The sequence below is a fragment of the Hippocampus guttulatus genome, chromosome 11, assembly GCF_054856545.1.
Source record: "Hippocampus guttulatus isolate MCC_2025c chromosome 11, RoL_Hgut_1.0, whole genome shotgun sequence".
In the NCBI taxonomy this organism is placed as follows: domain Eukaryota; kingdom Metazoa; phylum Chordata; class Actinopteri; order Syngnathiformes; family Syngnathidae; genus Hippocampus; species Hippocampus guttulatus.
This window is the reverse complement of record NC_141271.1, coordinates 21965672-21981608: the sequence shown is the minus strand read 5'-3', so window position 1 is coordinate 21981608 and position 15937 is coordinate 21965672. Positions and strand designations below refer to the sequence as shown.

General features: G+C 53.8%; 2 protein-coding genes across 7 annotated transcripts; one reads left to right on the top strand and one right to left on the bottom strand.

Moving 5' to 3' along the window:
- Positions 1-3355: 3355 nt before the first annotated feature.
- Positions 3356-7455, bottom strand: nup35 (nucleoporin 35). Of its 5 annotated transcripts, none has more exons than XM_086124457.1 (10): positions 7165-7455; positions 6931-7095; positions 6343-6507; positions 5592-5719; positions 5455-5506; positions 5268-5376; positions 4443-4512; positions 4240-4368; positions 3687-3809; positions 3356-3575 (listed from the first exon to the last, which is right to left on the bottom strand). In XM_086124457.1, exons 2-10 carry the CDS (start codon positions 7070-7072, stop codon positions 3498-3500), a joined length of 996 nt encoding a protein of 331 aa, XP_085980583.1. In that variant the 5' UTR covers positions 7073-7095; positions 7165-7455; the 3' UTR covers positions 3356-3497. The 5 variants fall into 5 exon arrangements, with proteins under 5 accessions (XP_085980583.1, XP_085980584.1, XP_085980586.1 ...); XM_086124458.1 differs by having other exon boundaries at positions 5592-5716; XM_086124460.1 differs by having other exon boundaries at positions 5592-5710.
- A 437-nt stretch (positions 7456-7892) lies between these two features.
- Positions 7893-15537, top strand: dnajc10 (DnaJ (Hsp40) homolog, subfamily C, member 10). 2 transcript variants are annotated; one of them, XM_086124346.1, is made up of 25 exons: positions 7893-8047; positions 8466-8701; positions 9448-9610; positions 9680-9730; positions 10221-10303; positions 10378-10509; positions 10593-10686; positions 10767-10844; positions 10925-10968; positions 11048-11113; positions 11516-11581; positions 11649-11738; positions 11976-12086; positions 12174-12288; positions 12378-12505; positions 12738-12854; positions 13050-13151; positions 13240-13300; positions 13373-13467; positions 13714-13847; positions 13924-13977; positions 14110-14257; positions 14342-14467; positions 14538-14642; positions 15298-15537. In XM_086124346.1, the coding sequence occupies exons 2-25, from the start codon at positions 8480-8482 to the stop codon at positions 15307-15309; spliced, it is 2397 nt and encodes a 798-aa protein (XP_085980472.1). In that variant the 5' UTR covers positions 7893-8047; positions 8466-8479; the 3' UTR covers positions 15310-15537. The 2 variants fall into 2 exon arrangements, with proteins under 2 accessions (XP_085980472.1, XP_085980473.1); XM_086124347.1 differs by having other exon boundaries at positions 7953-8157.
- The last annotated feature ends 400 nt before the right edge of the window (positions 15538-15937 follow it).

The window sequence follows — 15937 nt, the reverse complement described above, 5'->3', positions numbered from 1 at the left end:
CACACACACACTCCCCAAGCACCCCCCCCCCCCCCCCCCCGCACCTCCATCCCTCATGGGACATGTGACTCCATCATATACACCACTGAAGTAATATTTACACTTTTTATGTATGACCTACTTTTACTGGATACATTTGTGTGTGTGTGAGAGAGAGAGAGAGAAAGGTACCACAGCAACAGGGCCATGCATAGTCTCTCTCTCACACACAAACACACGCACACGCACCCACACACCCTTATCACTGGTCTGCATCTGATCATACTAATCAGGAGTCAATAGATGTGAAAAGAGGAGGGACCCCACCAGCTATTAGCTATTAGCATTCCTCAGATAACACACAGACACACACAAACAGAGTTTCAAAGTGCCGTTGATGCTAGTTGTTAGCTTACCGATGCATATGTGAAGGCTAGTTAGTAGCGGCTCTGTAAATGCTGCCGTTGACGAGGTCGGCTGATGCTCGTCGCTCGCCTGATGAGGCTTGGCCATTTGTAGACTATTAGCTAGTTAGCGCTTATTTTCGGGTTGGTGCTGACAAAGGAATGCCCGGGACGCTGGCACATTTCAGATAGCCGGGAAGTCGGAACCTTTTTGTCGGGAAGCCCCGCTTCAAACTATTCCCATTAAATGTCAACAAACAACATGGCTGACAAGCCCGCTATACGCAACTACACTGTATTGCTTTGTTTTCTGTCTGCGACGGTGAGTGGCCCACAACATCAATACTAGTTGTCAGCATCAGGATGCTGGGTGTGTGTGTGGGGTGGGAGCAGGTTTTCATCCTGAATTTTATCTTTCTGTGGTTGCTTATCTCTCACTACATAAACAGACCCACACGCACACGCACTGGTCATTGCCGGGCACGTGTTTGTTTCGTTTTTTTTCCGTTAGTGTCTTTTCCACAAGTGACTGCCATCTCGCTTCCGATTGGCCACAATGGGTGTTTATAGCGCCCCTTGTGGCTTAGCTTCAATTTGTTCTCTGAGCGCACTCGTTCAAATGAATGGAAATGCATTTCATCCCGACAGTATTGACCTGCATCCAAACATTTGCTGTCCCCGTGAAATGCGAGCAAACCCCCCCCAAAAACAAGACGGCATGGGATAGCCCCCACCCACACACACCTCTCAGAGCACACCGTAAAAGAAAGAAGCCAAGATGACTTTGTCTTCTTTCAGATAACAACACGTCAAAACATTTGGTAGCTTGACACTAAGCAGAGCGCATAGTTTGCATACTGGATGGAATATGGACACGCTAACACACACACGCTAAAGATGGCGAGCATCCTCAGGTTTGCAACGAACGTTCTCGAGCTGTTGACTAGCATCACCAAGCTAGCTATCCTGACATTCGTAACTTGCATGCTGAGGCCAAAAAAAAACTAAACATTCTCAACTTGAATTCCAGTGACGCTGGGACTCGCAAATCATCAACAATATTTCATTGAACAGACGACAAAGCCAAGATATCTCATGTTCAATGGGACAAACGGTCTTGTTTTTTTTAGCCAATACTGTAATCATTCACTCGGAATTGGATGCCTGCAACACGTTCCAAAAAACCTGGGCCAGGCTCATGTTTACCGCTGTGTGACATCTTGTCTTTGAACAGTACTCAATAAAGGTTTGGGAACTGAGGACACTAAATGTTGAAGCCTTTAGCTGTTCAATCGTCCGGGGTCTCGTATTTGAGGCTTTGTAATGCGTCGTACGTTTTCAACGGGAGACAGGTCTGGACTGCAGGCGGGCCGGTCTAGTCGCCGTACTACGAAGCCACGTCGTCGCAACGTGCACAATGCGCTTTGGCGGCCATGCGAAAGATGCCGTTCGCATGGCAGCCACAAGCCGTCAGCACGAATGGGGCCGCGACAAGTCGGCCGCGCCGTTGGCACCGACGCGGGCCCGTAGCATCACGGATGCCGACTTTTCTTCTTAGCGTCCAATGACACGACGTCCGCGATTTGGGAAAACTATTTGAAATGCGGACTCGTCAGAGCACAGAACATTTTTCTTCTTTGCATCATCGCCCGGGGGCCCGGAGAAGCATCTCACACACACACACACGTTCTGACATGCACGAGCTCACGGTCAGTCTGACTGCTGCAGGCTTTGAACTCATTACTGATATGACATACGGACACACACACACACGCGCGCGCACACAGACGCACGCACGAAGTGTTATCTTGTCGGTAATTAGCATTGGTATGATGTGGCTGCCGTTTATTTACAACACCACAGGAAGCCCCACCCCTCAAAGATACAAAAGGACCCACACAAGGCCTCGCACACATCTTTTGTGTGAGTGCGTGTATACACGCGAAGGATCCGAAACGTTTCCATGGCGCTAGAAGCGGTCAAGGACACGGGAGGGAAGCGCGACAGGATGTCAGAGGTCGCCACTTCTTGTTTGGGATCAAGCGGCGAATTGCTGCCATCCAATCAGAGGCCCGCCTGAAGCCACTTCCTGTCTGTTCGGGGACGAACACCCACGCGCGCGCAGACATTTGATGCGAAGGCGCGTTTGAAGGCCCGTGTTGTTTTGGAAGTCACGACAGCTGCCGTGACCGGAGGCGTTGCCACGGCGACACGGCCACAGATGACGCTTGCGGACCGAAGCATCTGCCGTGTCCCCGGGACACGCCGGCGTCTTCCTCGCTTCCGTGTTGTGGGGTTTCCTTTTCCGAAGTAGCGTACGCTCTAAAGACACGGAAAACGCCGAGACAAAACCTCGCGGTACCTAACGGCTTGTCCTTCCTTCTGCTTGTTCTATCGGGATGGCCGATTGGTAAACGAGCTTGAGGCCGCATTAGCTCCTCCGAAGGTTCTCTTGTCCTTCCGCTGCAAGGGGGTCAACGTGAACTGACGGCGGGCTGCCCTCTAGTGGCGAGGATCTGAAATGCACTTCATTCCAAAACTCCAGGAGTTCTCAGCTCAAGCCCACAAAATACAACCAAAAGACATAAAGCATAAAACGCACGAAAACGCGTGCGGAAAAGGGTCACGTCGGCCACAAATCTAATTTCAAACTACGAAAAAAAAGTGCGCGTCTAAACGTGTGCTTCCTCTCTGGTTGCTGTTCGCAAGGCGATTGGCCGTGGAGAGACAAAATTGACGCACGCAAATTCAAGGAAGATGTCGCAGCCGGCGCACGCGGCAAACAGGCGACCGGGGGATAATTTATCCGCTGTACAATACACTAGATTGATCAAAATATGCTTCAATATTTGCATACTATTGGCGTTCAAGTGTATCGGGCTGCTGATTGGGTAAAATGACTACTTGGGAACGGACTTCCTGCGGAGTCAACAGCACCTCCTGGTGGCCACCGCAAAAACACTTCAGCGCCGTCATCTTATGTACAAACTTTATTGAAACAACTAAAAAAAACAAGTGAGACTAGCCAAGAGGCAAGATCTCTCTCTCTCACACACACACACACACACACACACACACACCCCTCATCCAATCAGCAGCAGGTGTCCAGTGATTTCACCATCCGAACATGTACTCCATGGCCTTGGAGACGAAGCCGTCGTCCTTCCTGGGTGTGTTTCTGTCGGTCACCACCTACATGGAAGCGGGCACGCACACGCGTATGCAGAGCCACAAATAATGAACACGCACACAAAGTTACATACGCGCACACACACGTCATAGCACGGTGACTTGCGAGCGCACCTGGTAGTCACTGGCGGAGTTCCTGTAGGTGGCGCTAAGCGGTCTGATGGCCGAACGCGGCGTGCAGGGGAGGGCGGAGCTCGCCAGGGGCGAGGCGGCCACCTCGCCGCTTTCCATCACACTCTGGCAGCCAAAACGCAAGACGCAAAGGTCACGTGACTAGATGTTACCGATTATTAGTGGTTATCGAGGCCGAGAACCGGTGTTTGGAGCCAATATAAAACATGACATTCTACGAAGCATTTTGTATGATAATAGAAGCTTTCCATATTTTCCCAGGCCGATTAGCGTCGAGAGGTCCAAAAGGGGCCCGGCCGAGAATCGGTCCATCCGCGCACAACCGCCCATTGACGCAATCAAGCGCGTGCCGGTCGCACTTTGGCCTCGCTTCATCACCTCATCCCGTTTCGACGCGCAAAGTTTTTTGGGGTGACTTTGAAACACGTGCGAGGGCAAGAAGGCAGAGAGGGCGGCCCGACACGGCGCAGCGGCCACGGGGAACCCCTGACAAAGCCACACGCGCGCACACACACACACAAACACAGCTGCTGACCTTGTCTATGCAGGGTTTGACGCCCACCATGATGGCGTCTCCGAAGACTTTGCCATCTTTGGACAAGGCTTTACGAGCCTGAAGTCTGGACTGATACTGAAGATGCATCCAGTTGCCGGGAGACGCCATCTACACGCCGACACAAACGTGATTAGTATTACGAGTTCAAGAGGTTCCGCTCAACGTGCGTGGGTGTGTCTTACAGTGTGTTTGAGGATGTTTCCATACTGAGCAAACTGCAGCAGGATGTAGGAAGCCGACGCCGGCGGGAAGCTGACGCGCCACAACGCGCACACACACACGTGAGTACACTGCAGCAGGATCAATATTGGCAACCGCGCGACTGGCGAATTGTTCAATGAAAAATCTTTGAATTGTGGGACGTGATGTGGACATGTGGAAAACCGCGAGCAAGGTCAATTCAATGTTTTGAATGTCAAATGGGAACAATGATGGCGGGTTTTCTCAACTCAAGTGCACTTCAAGAGCAGTTTCTGACAACCTGCGCCGTCGACAAAGTGCTGTTCAAATTCATCTCAAAGATAGTAGAAAGCACAAAGAGAGTCCAACTTAAGAAAAAGTCTCATGCCGACTCAAAAGTCCCAAAAATAAAAATGAGTTTTAAGGCGACTTCGCAAGATGGGCAGCGAGGGGGCTGGCCCGAAGGTTCGTTCCAAAGAGAGGGAGCGGCAAGGAAAAGGTTGCGGCCCCTCTCAGCCTCCGCTTGGTTCTCGGTACCTCTCGTGGTGTCCAGTGGGCAGACCCGAGGCACATTTGACAACAAATCATAGCATCTTCAATAAGCTCATGAAGGGATGCCGGAGTAGGAGGAGCCATGTCCTGAATTTCAATGATGTGAATATGCGATGAGTCGCGAATTTCTGGTCGAAAATTTGGCAACAAAGGGCCAATTTGTTCACATGGAACGATGTGAATCGCATGAATTACGTGGAAGTCGATGGATGTCAAAATAACAGGCAGAAGCAAAATAAGAACGACACACTGTACGCAAAGACTATTTTGCAGACCCAAAGACGGTGACCCAGGTCTGGTCCAGAAGGTCCTCAGAGGACAGAGCTTCTCCCTGACTGTAGAAAGGGTCCACCTGAGCGGGGGACAGGCACAGCTGCTGCACGCCTGAAAGCACGTACGTGACATCATCACAGCCTGATGACGATGATAACGACGAGGAGGCATGGGATTGTCACCGGATACCTGAAGCGGACGCCCGGCGTGCCGACACCGGAGACTGCATGCTGGGGAAGGACTGCACGTGCAGACAAATAGAGCAGACCCGCGTGAGCACACGGTGGCTGTGATTGGAGGGAACAACATGCTGCTTCGCCGCCAACCTGTCTGTGCGCGCTGAGGGGCGTTGTCACGGTAACCGGCCCGTCATGGATGCTGCGCACGGGCGGGGCGCCACTCTTGTCCTTGGGGGTGTGGACCACCGGCTGCGGGCTGGACCCTCCTGGGCCTCCTCGTCGCCGCACAAGCACGCAAAGCGACACACTCTCGTCAAATCACACACACATTCTTGCGATAACTCGCTGCACGATTATCCACGCGCACACCGTCTAACTCTGTGTTTCTGCCAGTGCACGTTGTCAAGTGGTCCCATAGGCTCGGCGGCCTATGGGGCTCACAATGCGAACGACACTGCATTTTGGGGCACTTGCTAAAGCAGGCGCCGATTGGGAATCACGGGAATTGGTGGAGGAACTCAAACGGGTTACATTGCCCTTCATCTGGCAATTAGCGTGGGTCTTAAACGGAGGAGGCCAAAACATGCCCAATTCAAATTCAACTGCACAAAAAAAAAAGAAGAAAATATTAAAAATAACCACCGAGGGTGCTGGAAGTGCACAAATGGAAAATAAGCTGCCTCCTTGAGAGATGTGCCGCTTTATTACTGTGTGCATGACAAAGGTGATAATATCGTGGCAATGTTGATATCAGGACATCAGTCCAACACTCTCTCAGCTTCATATTCATGAACGCACACTCCATGACATGAACGTGCTCACATACACATACTGACTCTCACTACGACACAGTCTCTTGTACTCCTGCTCACCCATGCGCTCGCTCTTTGCCTCTCACCTTTGAGGACGGAGCTCTCCAGAAGGGGCGCGGTCATGCTGAAAGGGCGCGGCTGGGGAGTGACGGGTGCAGGCAGGTCGCCCATCAAGAAGCCCGGCAGAAACTGAGCGCCGTGGGCGGACTTGGGCGAGGTCGGGGAGCCCAGAGCCATGGGTTCCGATCCCACTGTGAGGACGCGTGCAATTTACACTCACTTTCAAATTTTCCATTTCTCGCCATTGGTGGAACTGGCCCGTTTTAGGGGGGGAGCTGACGTACGTCACCCCACATAGCCACATAGCGCCGAGCCACAAAGCTAAAGCGAGCGCTCATTGATTTTATCACGGCACGCTTGTCAATTAATGTGGTGGTGTGGCGCATGTCATGGTCAAACTACTTAGCGGAACTTTACAGTTATATTCTCAAAAGCTAATCGACAAGAACGGTGGCCAAACAACTTTGCCTCACAACATTTGAAATACATTATCGGATTCAGACGCCAATATGGCTAACGCAAATCCGTGCCAAACAATACACATTCTGGTAGAAGTATTTGCAGAAGCTAGAGTTGCTAACGCTAATCTCCACCACTGCTGCAGCTCTGCTTACCTTGTGGCTTTGACATGATAGAGCTTCTGTGCTGTGAAACTATGTCTGCGATCCTTGATCCTTGGGGTACTTTGATGAAAGCGTCCCAGAGAGCTGTTACTAAGACGCCTGGGAACTCTTTCAAATTGTGAAAAAACTGCATAATGTCTCCTTGAAGCTAACCAACTACCGGTAGGAAAAATAAGGATAAGGATCAGTGCGCAAATGGTTTAGTTATGCTCACGGTGGACTTACCTTGGAGCTCCATGGCGCTTTGGTAAACTTTGCGTGGTTATGGGCCGGGGATTTGAAATGGCGGAAGTGACGTCAGGCGAACGCCTAGCAAGCGCGGCTAGAGGCACGCTCAAACGTGTCAAAGCGCTGGAGGTGACGAGCCTTTCGGGGCCGGATCGATGTCATCCAAATGTTTCGTACAAAGTGGTCTGAATCCAAACTGTAACGAGCCCAAATGTGTGGGAGTTCGGAGAGTGCGTCGGTCGGGCGCGGCGCGTGGTGATTTTTGCCTGCACGCTCACACCCGGAAGAAATTGCCATTTGAAAAGATGTGTTCAATGACCCAATGCGCTCCACCCTTCACCCCACAGGCTCAATAACAATGATTCAACATTCTGAAACAAATCTTATTTAATACATAAGTGTCTTACTTTAAATTGAAAATAATTCCTAAATATTGGAATGCGATCAAAACATTTGGTCCTATGGGTTTGTCAAAATGTGCGGGGATTTTTTTTCCCTAATGCACGAGAACGCATCAAACTTGAGACGAACGTCACCGGAAAAATATGGTTTTTGTTGAGTGGACGAAATAAAGTGCAACAAATAAAAGCTACTTAGAAATGAGAGTCGGAAGCCAGAAGGTAAGCGTTTCTTAGTAATTTTTTTAAAAAAGTGACACGCTTATACGTTGATCTGCTGGTTATCTGTGCTCTCGGTAAACTCGTAGCTTTTATTCTGAAACTCGTTGAACGGAAAATGAAGCGCGTGGTCACTAAACCTGATACCGGCGAGATCCGGATGTCCGGTAAAATCCTTAATTCTCCGCAGCATCCCGGGCGAGTAAAAGTGAAAACACTTTTTCAGTTTGGAACACCTCAGCAGCGATAAACCTCCAACTTCGGTAATCATGCCTACACATTCGGTGAATTGGTGTCAAAAGTCTCGCCGGTGAATTACAAGAACACTCCCTTTCCCTACGGAGCCGCGAAGCTAATACGTCAGCTCAATGAGGTGCTTTGCTGTTCGCCCACTTTGTGGACTCTTGTTCATTTTAAAGGCAACACGGTAGCCCCCGATGAGTTTAGTGAGCTGGAGTTTCTTCGTTTTTCTTGTCGCTTCGTCGCCGGGAAATCGGCTTTCAGTACGTTCTTATAGTCCACATTGAAAACTGCTTTGTGAAAAAGTTCACCGGTGTCATCGAAGGCAAATAGAGTGTCGCCTCTCTCCGAGCTCGGTGTGCTTGCTGCTGCATTGCCATATGAGGAGGATGGCCGCAGCTTGCAGAGGCGCACTCACTCCCATCTGGTCTTTGTGTCTAGCTCCAGCGTGCGCGATGGCCGGACGGGGGACGCGGGCTCCGAGAACACCCGTCGGGGCCCTTGGAGCGCCGCTGCTGTTGCTGCTGCTCCTCTGCGCCGCCCTGTCGCCGGATTCGGTGGGGGCGGCGGGCCGGGACTACTACGAGCTGCTGGGGGTGGGCAGGGACGCCACCACCCGCCAGATCCGACAAGCCTTCAAGAAACTGGCTCTCACCATGCACCCCGACAAGAATCCCGTGAGATACACGCACCCCCCCCCCAAAAAAAAAATCAAAACAAACAAACAATTGCTGTCTAAATGACGTTCACTAACTCTCGTCAAAATAGTTAGTTGTCATCATGTTGCCACAAGATGGTGGCCAAGCACTGTAGTTGTCTCGTTCAGGGGTGCCCAAGTCCCGTCCACAGGAGCCCCGAGATCCTGCCCGTTTTCCACGTGTCCCTCCTCCAACACGTCAGATTCAATTTTGCGGAAGCCTGATAAAATCCCAATCATTGGAGTCAGGGGCGTGCAGACTTCTAAAACACGCTGGCTAAACGTTGGGCACCCGTGGTGTAAAGGAAGGTTCTCGGCGCACTTCAACACAGTGACCTGACACCGAGATGCCACAAAATGTCAGCAAAGCAATACGTCTTGTGAAATCAAGTTGTCAAGCGACATGGACAGAGTGCCTCCACACCAAGCCGTCGCTCGATGATGCCGGCCGATACCGTTTTTACCGCGCTCCTTTAGTCTCATTGAAGCTGCGCAATTCACTCCGCTAATTGTTGCTGGGTACCTAGAGGTTGAAGTCGAAGCCAATCGCTTCTGTGATAGCGGTCACTTTGTCGAAAAGAAGTTCCTCATTTCACTTGGAAAAAAAAAAGGGGGCTCCCTTTCGATTCCTCCGGCATTTAGAGGTGCACGGTAGTCGGGTGGCTTTGGCGCTGGCGTGATGAGGGGGCTCGCTCCAAAACATCCGGCTCTCCGAAATGTCGGCAGGGAGACGCGGCGAGCCACGACAAGTTCCTGCAGGTCAACCGAGCCTACGAGGTCCTGAAGGACGAGGACCTGCGCAAGAAGTACGACAAGTACGGCGAGAAGGGGCTGGACCAGGCCGGAGGGGGCCGATACGAGAGCTGGAACTACTACCGCTACGACTTTGGTGAGTCTCCATCGGCTCGCCCGACACAGTCCAAACGATCCTTCTCACGTGCGAAATCTTTTGGGCCAGGCATCTACGACGACGACTCGGAGATCATCACGCTGGACACCGCAGACTTTGGTAAGAGAGAAGCCCGACGGCACGGGCGGAAACTATTCCCGTGGCTATGGAGGGTCGCGCGGAAAAAACCATCGGCGAAGGTGACGCGTCGAAGGTTCTCGCGCGGTCGTCGCAGCGCTTGGCTTTTGGAGACTTTTACAATTTGGAGCAGATTTGAATGGATCGTAAAATGCCGGGCGCCGCCGAGACCTTTTGACTGCCGTTTCATTTTTTTAAAGACTTTAAGAAGTCAAATTCAACTGAACATCTTTTTCAGTCGGCTGTTACGGACCCAATCGCAAACAGACTTGACATTGGTGTACTTTGTGCACTTTCGATTTGAGACACGCCCCCTTTCTCAACGCAGAAATGTCAAAGAAAAGTTTGTTTTTTTTGCCCTTTCGTCCAAAAAAAAAGAAAGAATCATCAGAAATAATGAGCGCAAGGCGTAGCCGCGGTTGACTCTTCAGACTTGCGTTTGACGATTGCACCGATTGCGCGTGGCTTTCAGAGGCGGCGGTGAATTCCGGAGAGATCTGGTTCATCAACTTTTACTCCCCGCGGTGTTCACACTGTCACCAGCTCGCTCCCACGGTAACGCCGATATCCGACACGCGAGCGCGCACGCGTACGCACCCGAAAGGTCATGTTTTGTGTGTGCGCGTCAGTGGCGGGAGTTTGCCAGGGAGATGGATGGCATCATCCGCATCGGCGCCGTCAACTGTGGCGACAACCACCACTTGTGTCGGCGCAAAGGCATCAACAGCTACCCCAGCCTCTACATCTTCTCAGCCGGACAGGTCGGCGCCCCGCTCGCTTTTCCGTCGGGCCTCCTGGCGTCCTCCTTTTGCCCTCACGGGGCACCTTTGACGTTATCCGTCAGAAACCGGAGAAGTTCCACGGCGAGCGCGCCAAAGACGATCTGGTGACCTTCAGCATGCGCTTCGTCAAGACGGGCGTTGCGCAGCTGCGGCAAGGTGAGCGACCCGCCCGAGGCGGCGCGGGCCCGCCCGTCCGGCCATCGTTTTGACGGCCGGCGCTCGGGTGTCGTTGCTAGGCGACGTGTTCAAAGAGATGGAGGGCGCCTTTGCGCGAGGCCTGGGCTGGCTCATCACCTTCTGCGCCGACACGGGAGGTAAGCGGCGCCCGCCCGCGCGCTCCGCGCCGACCGATAACTTGAGCCGCGCTGACGAGGCGCCTCCGCCGCCCGGACAGATTGTCTGGAGCGCAGGACCCGACAGAAGCTGGCGTCCGCGCTGGTGAGGATTTCCGATCCCTTCGGAAGGGCCGAATGCCGAAATGACAAATGCCGAAAACGACCGGTGCGTGTTTGCGTAGGACGGCCTGGTGAGGGTCGGCTGGATGGACTGCAGCGCGCAGCCGCGGCTCTGCCAGAGTTTCCAGGTGAAACGCGCGCGCCCTTGAAAAAAATGATGACGAGTCATTGAAAATAAGAGTTGGAAAAATTCAAGTTGCGCAGTATTGGCCAAATATGCCGCCGACTGTTGCAATGTGGATACGCCCGCGATACGTCAGACGTCCACGAACGTAGGACGGACGTCTTTCTTATCCGACGACGGAAAGGGAATGTTTTTCAGGTGACTCAATGTATGCTTATCCAGTTACGCTGCTCCCGATAGGTTTCTCCAACTGGATGGCGTTGAGCAAAAGCATCCAGTTCCGTGGGAATTCATCAAAGGCCTTTGCGATACGATGCTCGCGCGTCCCGTGACTGCAACGAGACCGATTTTTTTCCCCCGCCTCTTTTGAGCAGCCCGAATGAAAACATGTGTTTGCCGCCGGCAGGTCACCGGCGGAGCGACCGCTCTGTTCCCGCCAGGAAGCGCGCCGGATCGGGAAGGCGACGTGCTGGTAAGCGTGACCTTAGCGAGCGCGTTAGCACCGGCGCACGTGCGACTGACGCGTCTTGCGCTCGCAGTGGTTGAGCACCCTGGACAGCAGGGAGATCTACGCTCGGGTCCTGCGGCACCTGCCCGACTTGGAGCTGCTCACGGCCGACGACTTCCACGTAAATACCGACGCCTTTTGACGCTCGGCAAATTGAAGCCGCTCGGGATGCTCCCGGACCACCGTAAACCGATACAAGTACATACTTGGGAGTACTCGCCGGTACCGAGTACCGAGACCGCACGCGGTCAAATTTCAGTGCGGGGAGCGCTCCGTTGGCTTGATAGCCATCGAGCGTCGGTGGTCCGCTGTCCGCAAAAGTCCCACTTGACGTGACCGAGTGACTTGCTGTCCCCAGCTGAAGTTGGCCCGCCATCGCTGGTTGATCTCGTTCACGTTCGGGGAGCGCGGCCGAGGCGCGGACGAGTACAAGAAGCTGCGGGCCTTCCTGCGCGATGACCACATCCAGGTGGCGCTCGACCTTTGTCTTTGTCACATCGTCGGCCCGCGAGTGTGACGCGTGACGTGTGGGTGTGTGGGTGCCTTTGTTTTTTAGGTGGGCCGGCTAGACTGCCTTGTGGACTTGCAGCTGTGTCAGTCCATGTACGTCCACAAAGCCTGCGTGGCCGTCTTCAAAGGGCTGGGAGTCCACGACTTTGAGATCCATCACGGTCAGCGGTCTTTTTTTTGGGGGGGCGGGGGGGGGGGGGGTTTCTTTCTCCTCCGTTCCTTTCACGCCGGTCACGCTGCTCCCCCGCAGGCAAGGACGCCATCTACAACATCGTGGCTTTCGCCCGGGACAGCGTGCGGGCTCACGTGACCACTCTGAGGCCCGACAACTTCCCCTCCGACAGGAAGGAGCCCTGGCTGGTGGACTTCTTCGCCCCCGTGAGTCTTCGTGGAACAGCGGGCGAGCGGGGAAAAAAAAATGCAGTGGCGCAATTGGATGAAACGTTGCCCACTAGGAGACCGTTGCAATCGAATCCGGCCCGTCATCTGTTTTTTTTGTCTTGGTGCTCGAGCGCCTAAGTAACGGGAAAGCATATGTCCGTGTGACGGGGGGCAATGCGAGATTTGTCCAACGCGATGTGCTTGTGCCCTTGTTGCGGCGGCGCCCCAGTGGTGCCCGCCGTGTCGAGCTCTGCTTCCCGAGTTGAGGAAAGCGTCCATCCGGCTGGCGGGACGCGTCAGGTTCGGCACCTTGGACTGCACCGTCCACATGGACCTCTGCTCCACGGTGAGGCCACCAGATGTCAAATCTATTTGATTGACAAGAAGGAACAAATGATTTCAGTCATTCGCCAACAACGGTCGAGTTGGCGATTTTGCGCCCTTGACGCTGCCGTTTTGGCATTTCTTTCAATGGACGGTCGACGTGCCCTTGTTGACCTTCCGTCTGAATGAGGCGTTTTGTTTTCCCCGCCGTCGCCAGTACAACATCGAAGCGTACCCCACCACCGTCATCTTCAACGGCTCCTCCGTTCACGAGTACGAAGGACGACAGTCGGCCGACGGCATCCTGGAGTTTGTGCAGGTGCGACCCCCCCCCCCCCCCCCCCCGACCCCGTCCGTCCGTCTCCGTCGTCTCCAGATGTTGCTCATCCTCGCCCGCGCGCCCGCAGGACCTGGTCGACCCGTCCGTGGTGGTTCTCGACCCCTCCAGTTTTGCCGAGAGAGTGACAGGCGAGCGCCACGCCGCCTCAACCGTCTTCTCGGCTTCCTCGCGTCCTCGCCTCACTTGTCGTTGTCTTTCAGATTCGGGCCAAGGTGAAATGTGGGCCATTGATTTTTACGCACCCTGGTGCGGCCCGTGTCAGGCTCTGCTGCCCGAATGGAGGCGCATGGCGCGGGTAACGGACCACGCGCGCGCCTGCAGTACTGACGCGCACTTTTCCTGCAGAACTAACACGCGTGCGCACGCACATGCAGACGGACACTGCGGAAAGACACACACACACACAGATACAGACACACGCACATATAGACACCGTCACGTGGTACGCACACAAGTACTTGGAAACCCGCGCCCCGGCGCATCCGACATACGCACTTGGGCTTTGCGGTGTTGCTTGACATTGTGTGTCATGTGCGCGCAGATGTTGTCGGGCCAGGTTCTGGTGGGTTCCGTGGACTGCCAGCGCTTCCAGTCGTTTTGCCAAGGTCAAAACGTGCGCTCGTACCCCGAAATCCGCCTGTACTCGGGCGGCGGCAGGACGGCCTACCGCCACACGTAATGCGCTTCGGTCGGACACGCCTCGCTCGCGCTGGCGCCCGCGCCTGCGTGACGTTGTTGTGTTTTTGTGTAGGACTTACAACGGCTGGCGCACAGACGCGCACACGCTGCGAACGTGGGCACTCGGGTAGGCTGGCGTCCAAGCGATTCCTTTTGAATCCTTTTTTCATCTCAAACTTTATTTTTTTTTATCGCCCGATCAACTGAAATGAATTTCAACGTTGATGGCTCGACCGTCTGGTGACGCGTTGACGCGCAGCGCGTTGCCCCGAGCGTCGCTGGATCTGACGCCGAGCTCCTTCCGCTCTCTGCTGCTGGAGGGTCACGACCCCTGGGTGGTGGACTTCTATGCCCCGTGGTGCGGACCCTGCCAACGCTTTGCCCCCGAGTTTGAGGTTCTGGCTCGGGTGAGACTCGCATCTTCCCATTTATCCGCTGCCCCGGCCCCAATATAAATGGGGCCGCGCTCTCGTCGCCGATGTGATTGACAGGTCCTTAAAGGGGAAGTCCGGGCCGGTAAGATTGACTGCCAGGCTCATGATCAGACCTGCGAATCGGCCGGAATCACCGCCTACCCCACGGTACGCTTCTACGAACCGGACCGGGATGGCAACAGGGTGAGGACACGCCCGCACGCACCCGCACGAAGGCGGGCACACGAATGAACCACGGGACATGTGTCGACAGCGCCCGCGCGGCGGCGAGAACATCAACAGCCGAGATGCAAACGTGATTGCGGACGTCATCAGACGGAGACTACAGCGCTCGTCGGGACGCTTGCGCGACAGGAAGGTGGGTTACTCGACTCAAGCGCTTGGAAACAGCCGAGTGCTGTACACGGAGCAAAAAAAAAAAAAACAAAGACCGTAGAAAGCACGCAGAGTCAAAAGCCGGAGAAAGAATAAAGGAGTTTTGGAGATGGGCAGCGAGGGGGCTCGCCGGCCGAGCGTTCGTTCCAAAGACTGGGACCGGCAACGGAAAAGACGGCGTCCCCTCGGAGCCCTGGCTCAGTTCTCGGTAACTCCCGTCGCGTCGCCTCGGGTCTGCCGAGCTCGGAGAGGTAAGGTGGGGCCAGGCCCTTTCAAGATTTGAAAACGCTCGGCGTTATGCGCTCCCTTTTACCGGAAGCCGTCAAGAGGTGAGAAGCGGCATTCTGAAGCGACCGTGGGGGGCCGGCCGACTCCAAAGTCGGGTTGCATTACGGTCACCCGGCCGAGACGTGACGACAACCACCGCGGGGGCGCGCTCCACAGTGAATGCAAGCCGCACTTTCGAACCTATTAAGACACGTCAACCTTTTCTCCGACAAGTATTTGGTGGCGTCCGGTTGAAATAATGTCACAACTGATGACCGCCCCATGTCAGCTTGATGCGAACATTGTGGGGAAACTTGTATGGTGTCAAAACACCCCCAAATGTGAGTGTGACTCGTATTTTGTCCCCTCAGGATGAACTCTGACGAATGGGATCGGGTGGAGCCACAAACACTACCGAGGCACAGAAGACACACTGGACTCTTGGCATCAGCGACTTCTCTGCCCTCTTATCTCTTCATTTTGCTTTTTTTTTTTTAAACATGGACGTCTCTGTGGTTGGTATTTACTCTGTGAGATAAAACTAGGAGACACTGTTACACACGCACACACTATTCCTGAATGTACACAAATAAAACCAAAATATTCCTAAATAGTCCTGGCGTCATCTGGGCTCAGCATGATGTCACCGAGCAGTGACAAAAGCGTCCAAACATGTCGGGTAAGTCAACTTGTTTTGATTCGTCTGTGGGTTTTTTTTTTTTGTTTTGTTTTGTTTCCATCATCGCGCTGAAGTCCAAAACGCGTGTGAGCAGCAGGTGTCGCCGTTGCTGTGAAAAGACTCGAATCGACACGCGTGAAACCTTGGGAGCAACCTGACCACTACGTGTGGCCAGAGCTTTTTAGATTGATTTATTTCAACTGCGTTTGTGCTTGTGTCCTCGTCCTGTGAGTGTGACAAGGTGGGTAAAGGAAGCCGAACTATGAATGCCGTCCGTAAATCCCGAAGCAGAAGGGGAGGTTTTGAGGCGTTACGTCTCGGCAGCCCGAGCG

Bases quoted from the DNA above. Each gene is read 5' to 3' on its own strand.
- nup35 (XM_086124457.1), bottom strand. From the start codon at position 7,072: ATGCAGTTTTTTCACAATTTGAAAGAGTTCCCAGGCGTCTTAGTAACA. The intron at 6,508-6,930 runs GTAAGCAGAGCT...GCGTCCTCACAG, and splicing joins TATCATGTCAAAGCCACAAG to TGGGATCGGAACCCATGGCT. The intron at 4,513-5,267 runs GTCTGCAAAATA...GTGGCGCGTCAG, and splicing joins ACCTGGGTCACCGTCTTTGG to CTTCCCGCCGGCGTCGGCTT.
- dnajc10 (XM_086124346.1), top strand. From the start codon at position 8,480: ATGGCCGGACGGGGGACGCGGGCTCCGAGAACACCCGTCGGGGCCCTT. The intron at 8,702-9,447 runs GTGAGATACACG...AAATGTCGGCAG, and splicing joins TGCACCCCGACAAGAATCCC to GGAGACGCGGCGAGCCACGA. The intron at 11,114-11,515 runs GTGAAACGCGCG...TGCCGCCGGCAG, and splicing joins GGCTCTGCCAGAGTTTCCAG to GTCACCGGCGGAGCGACCGC.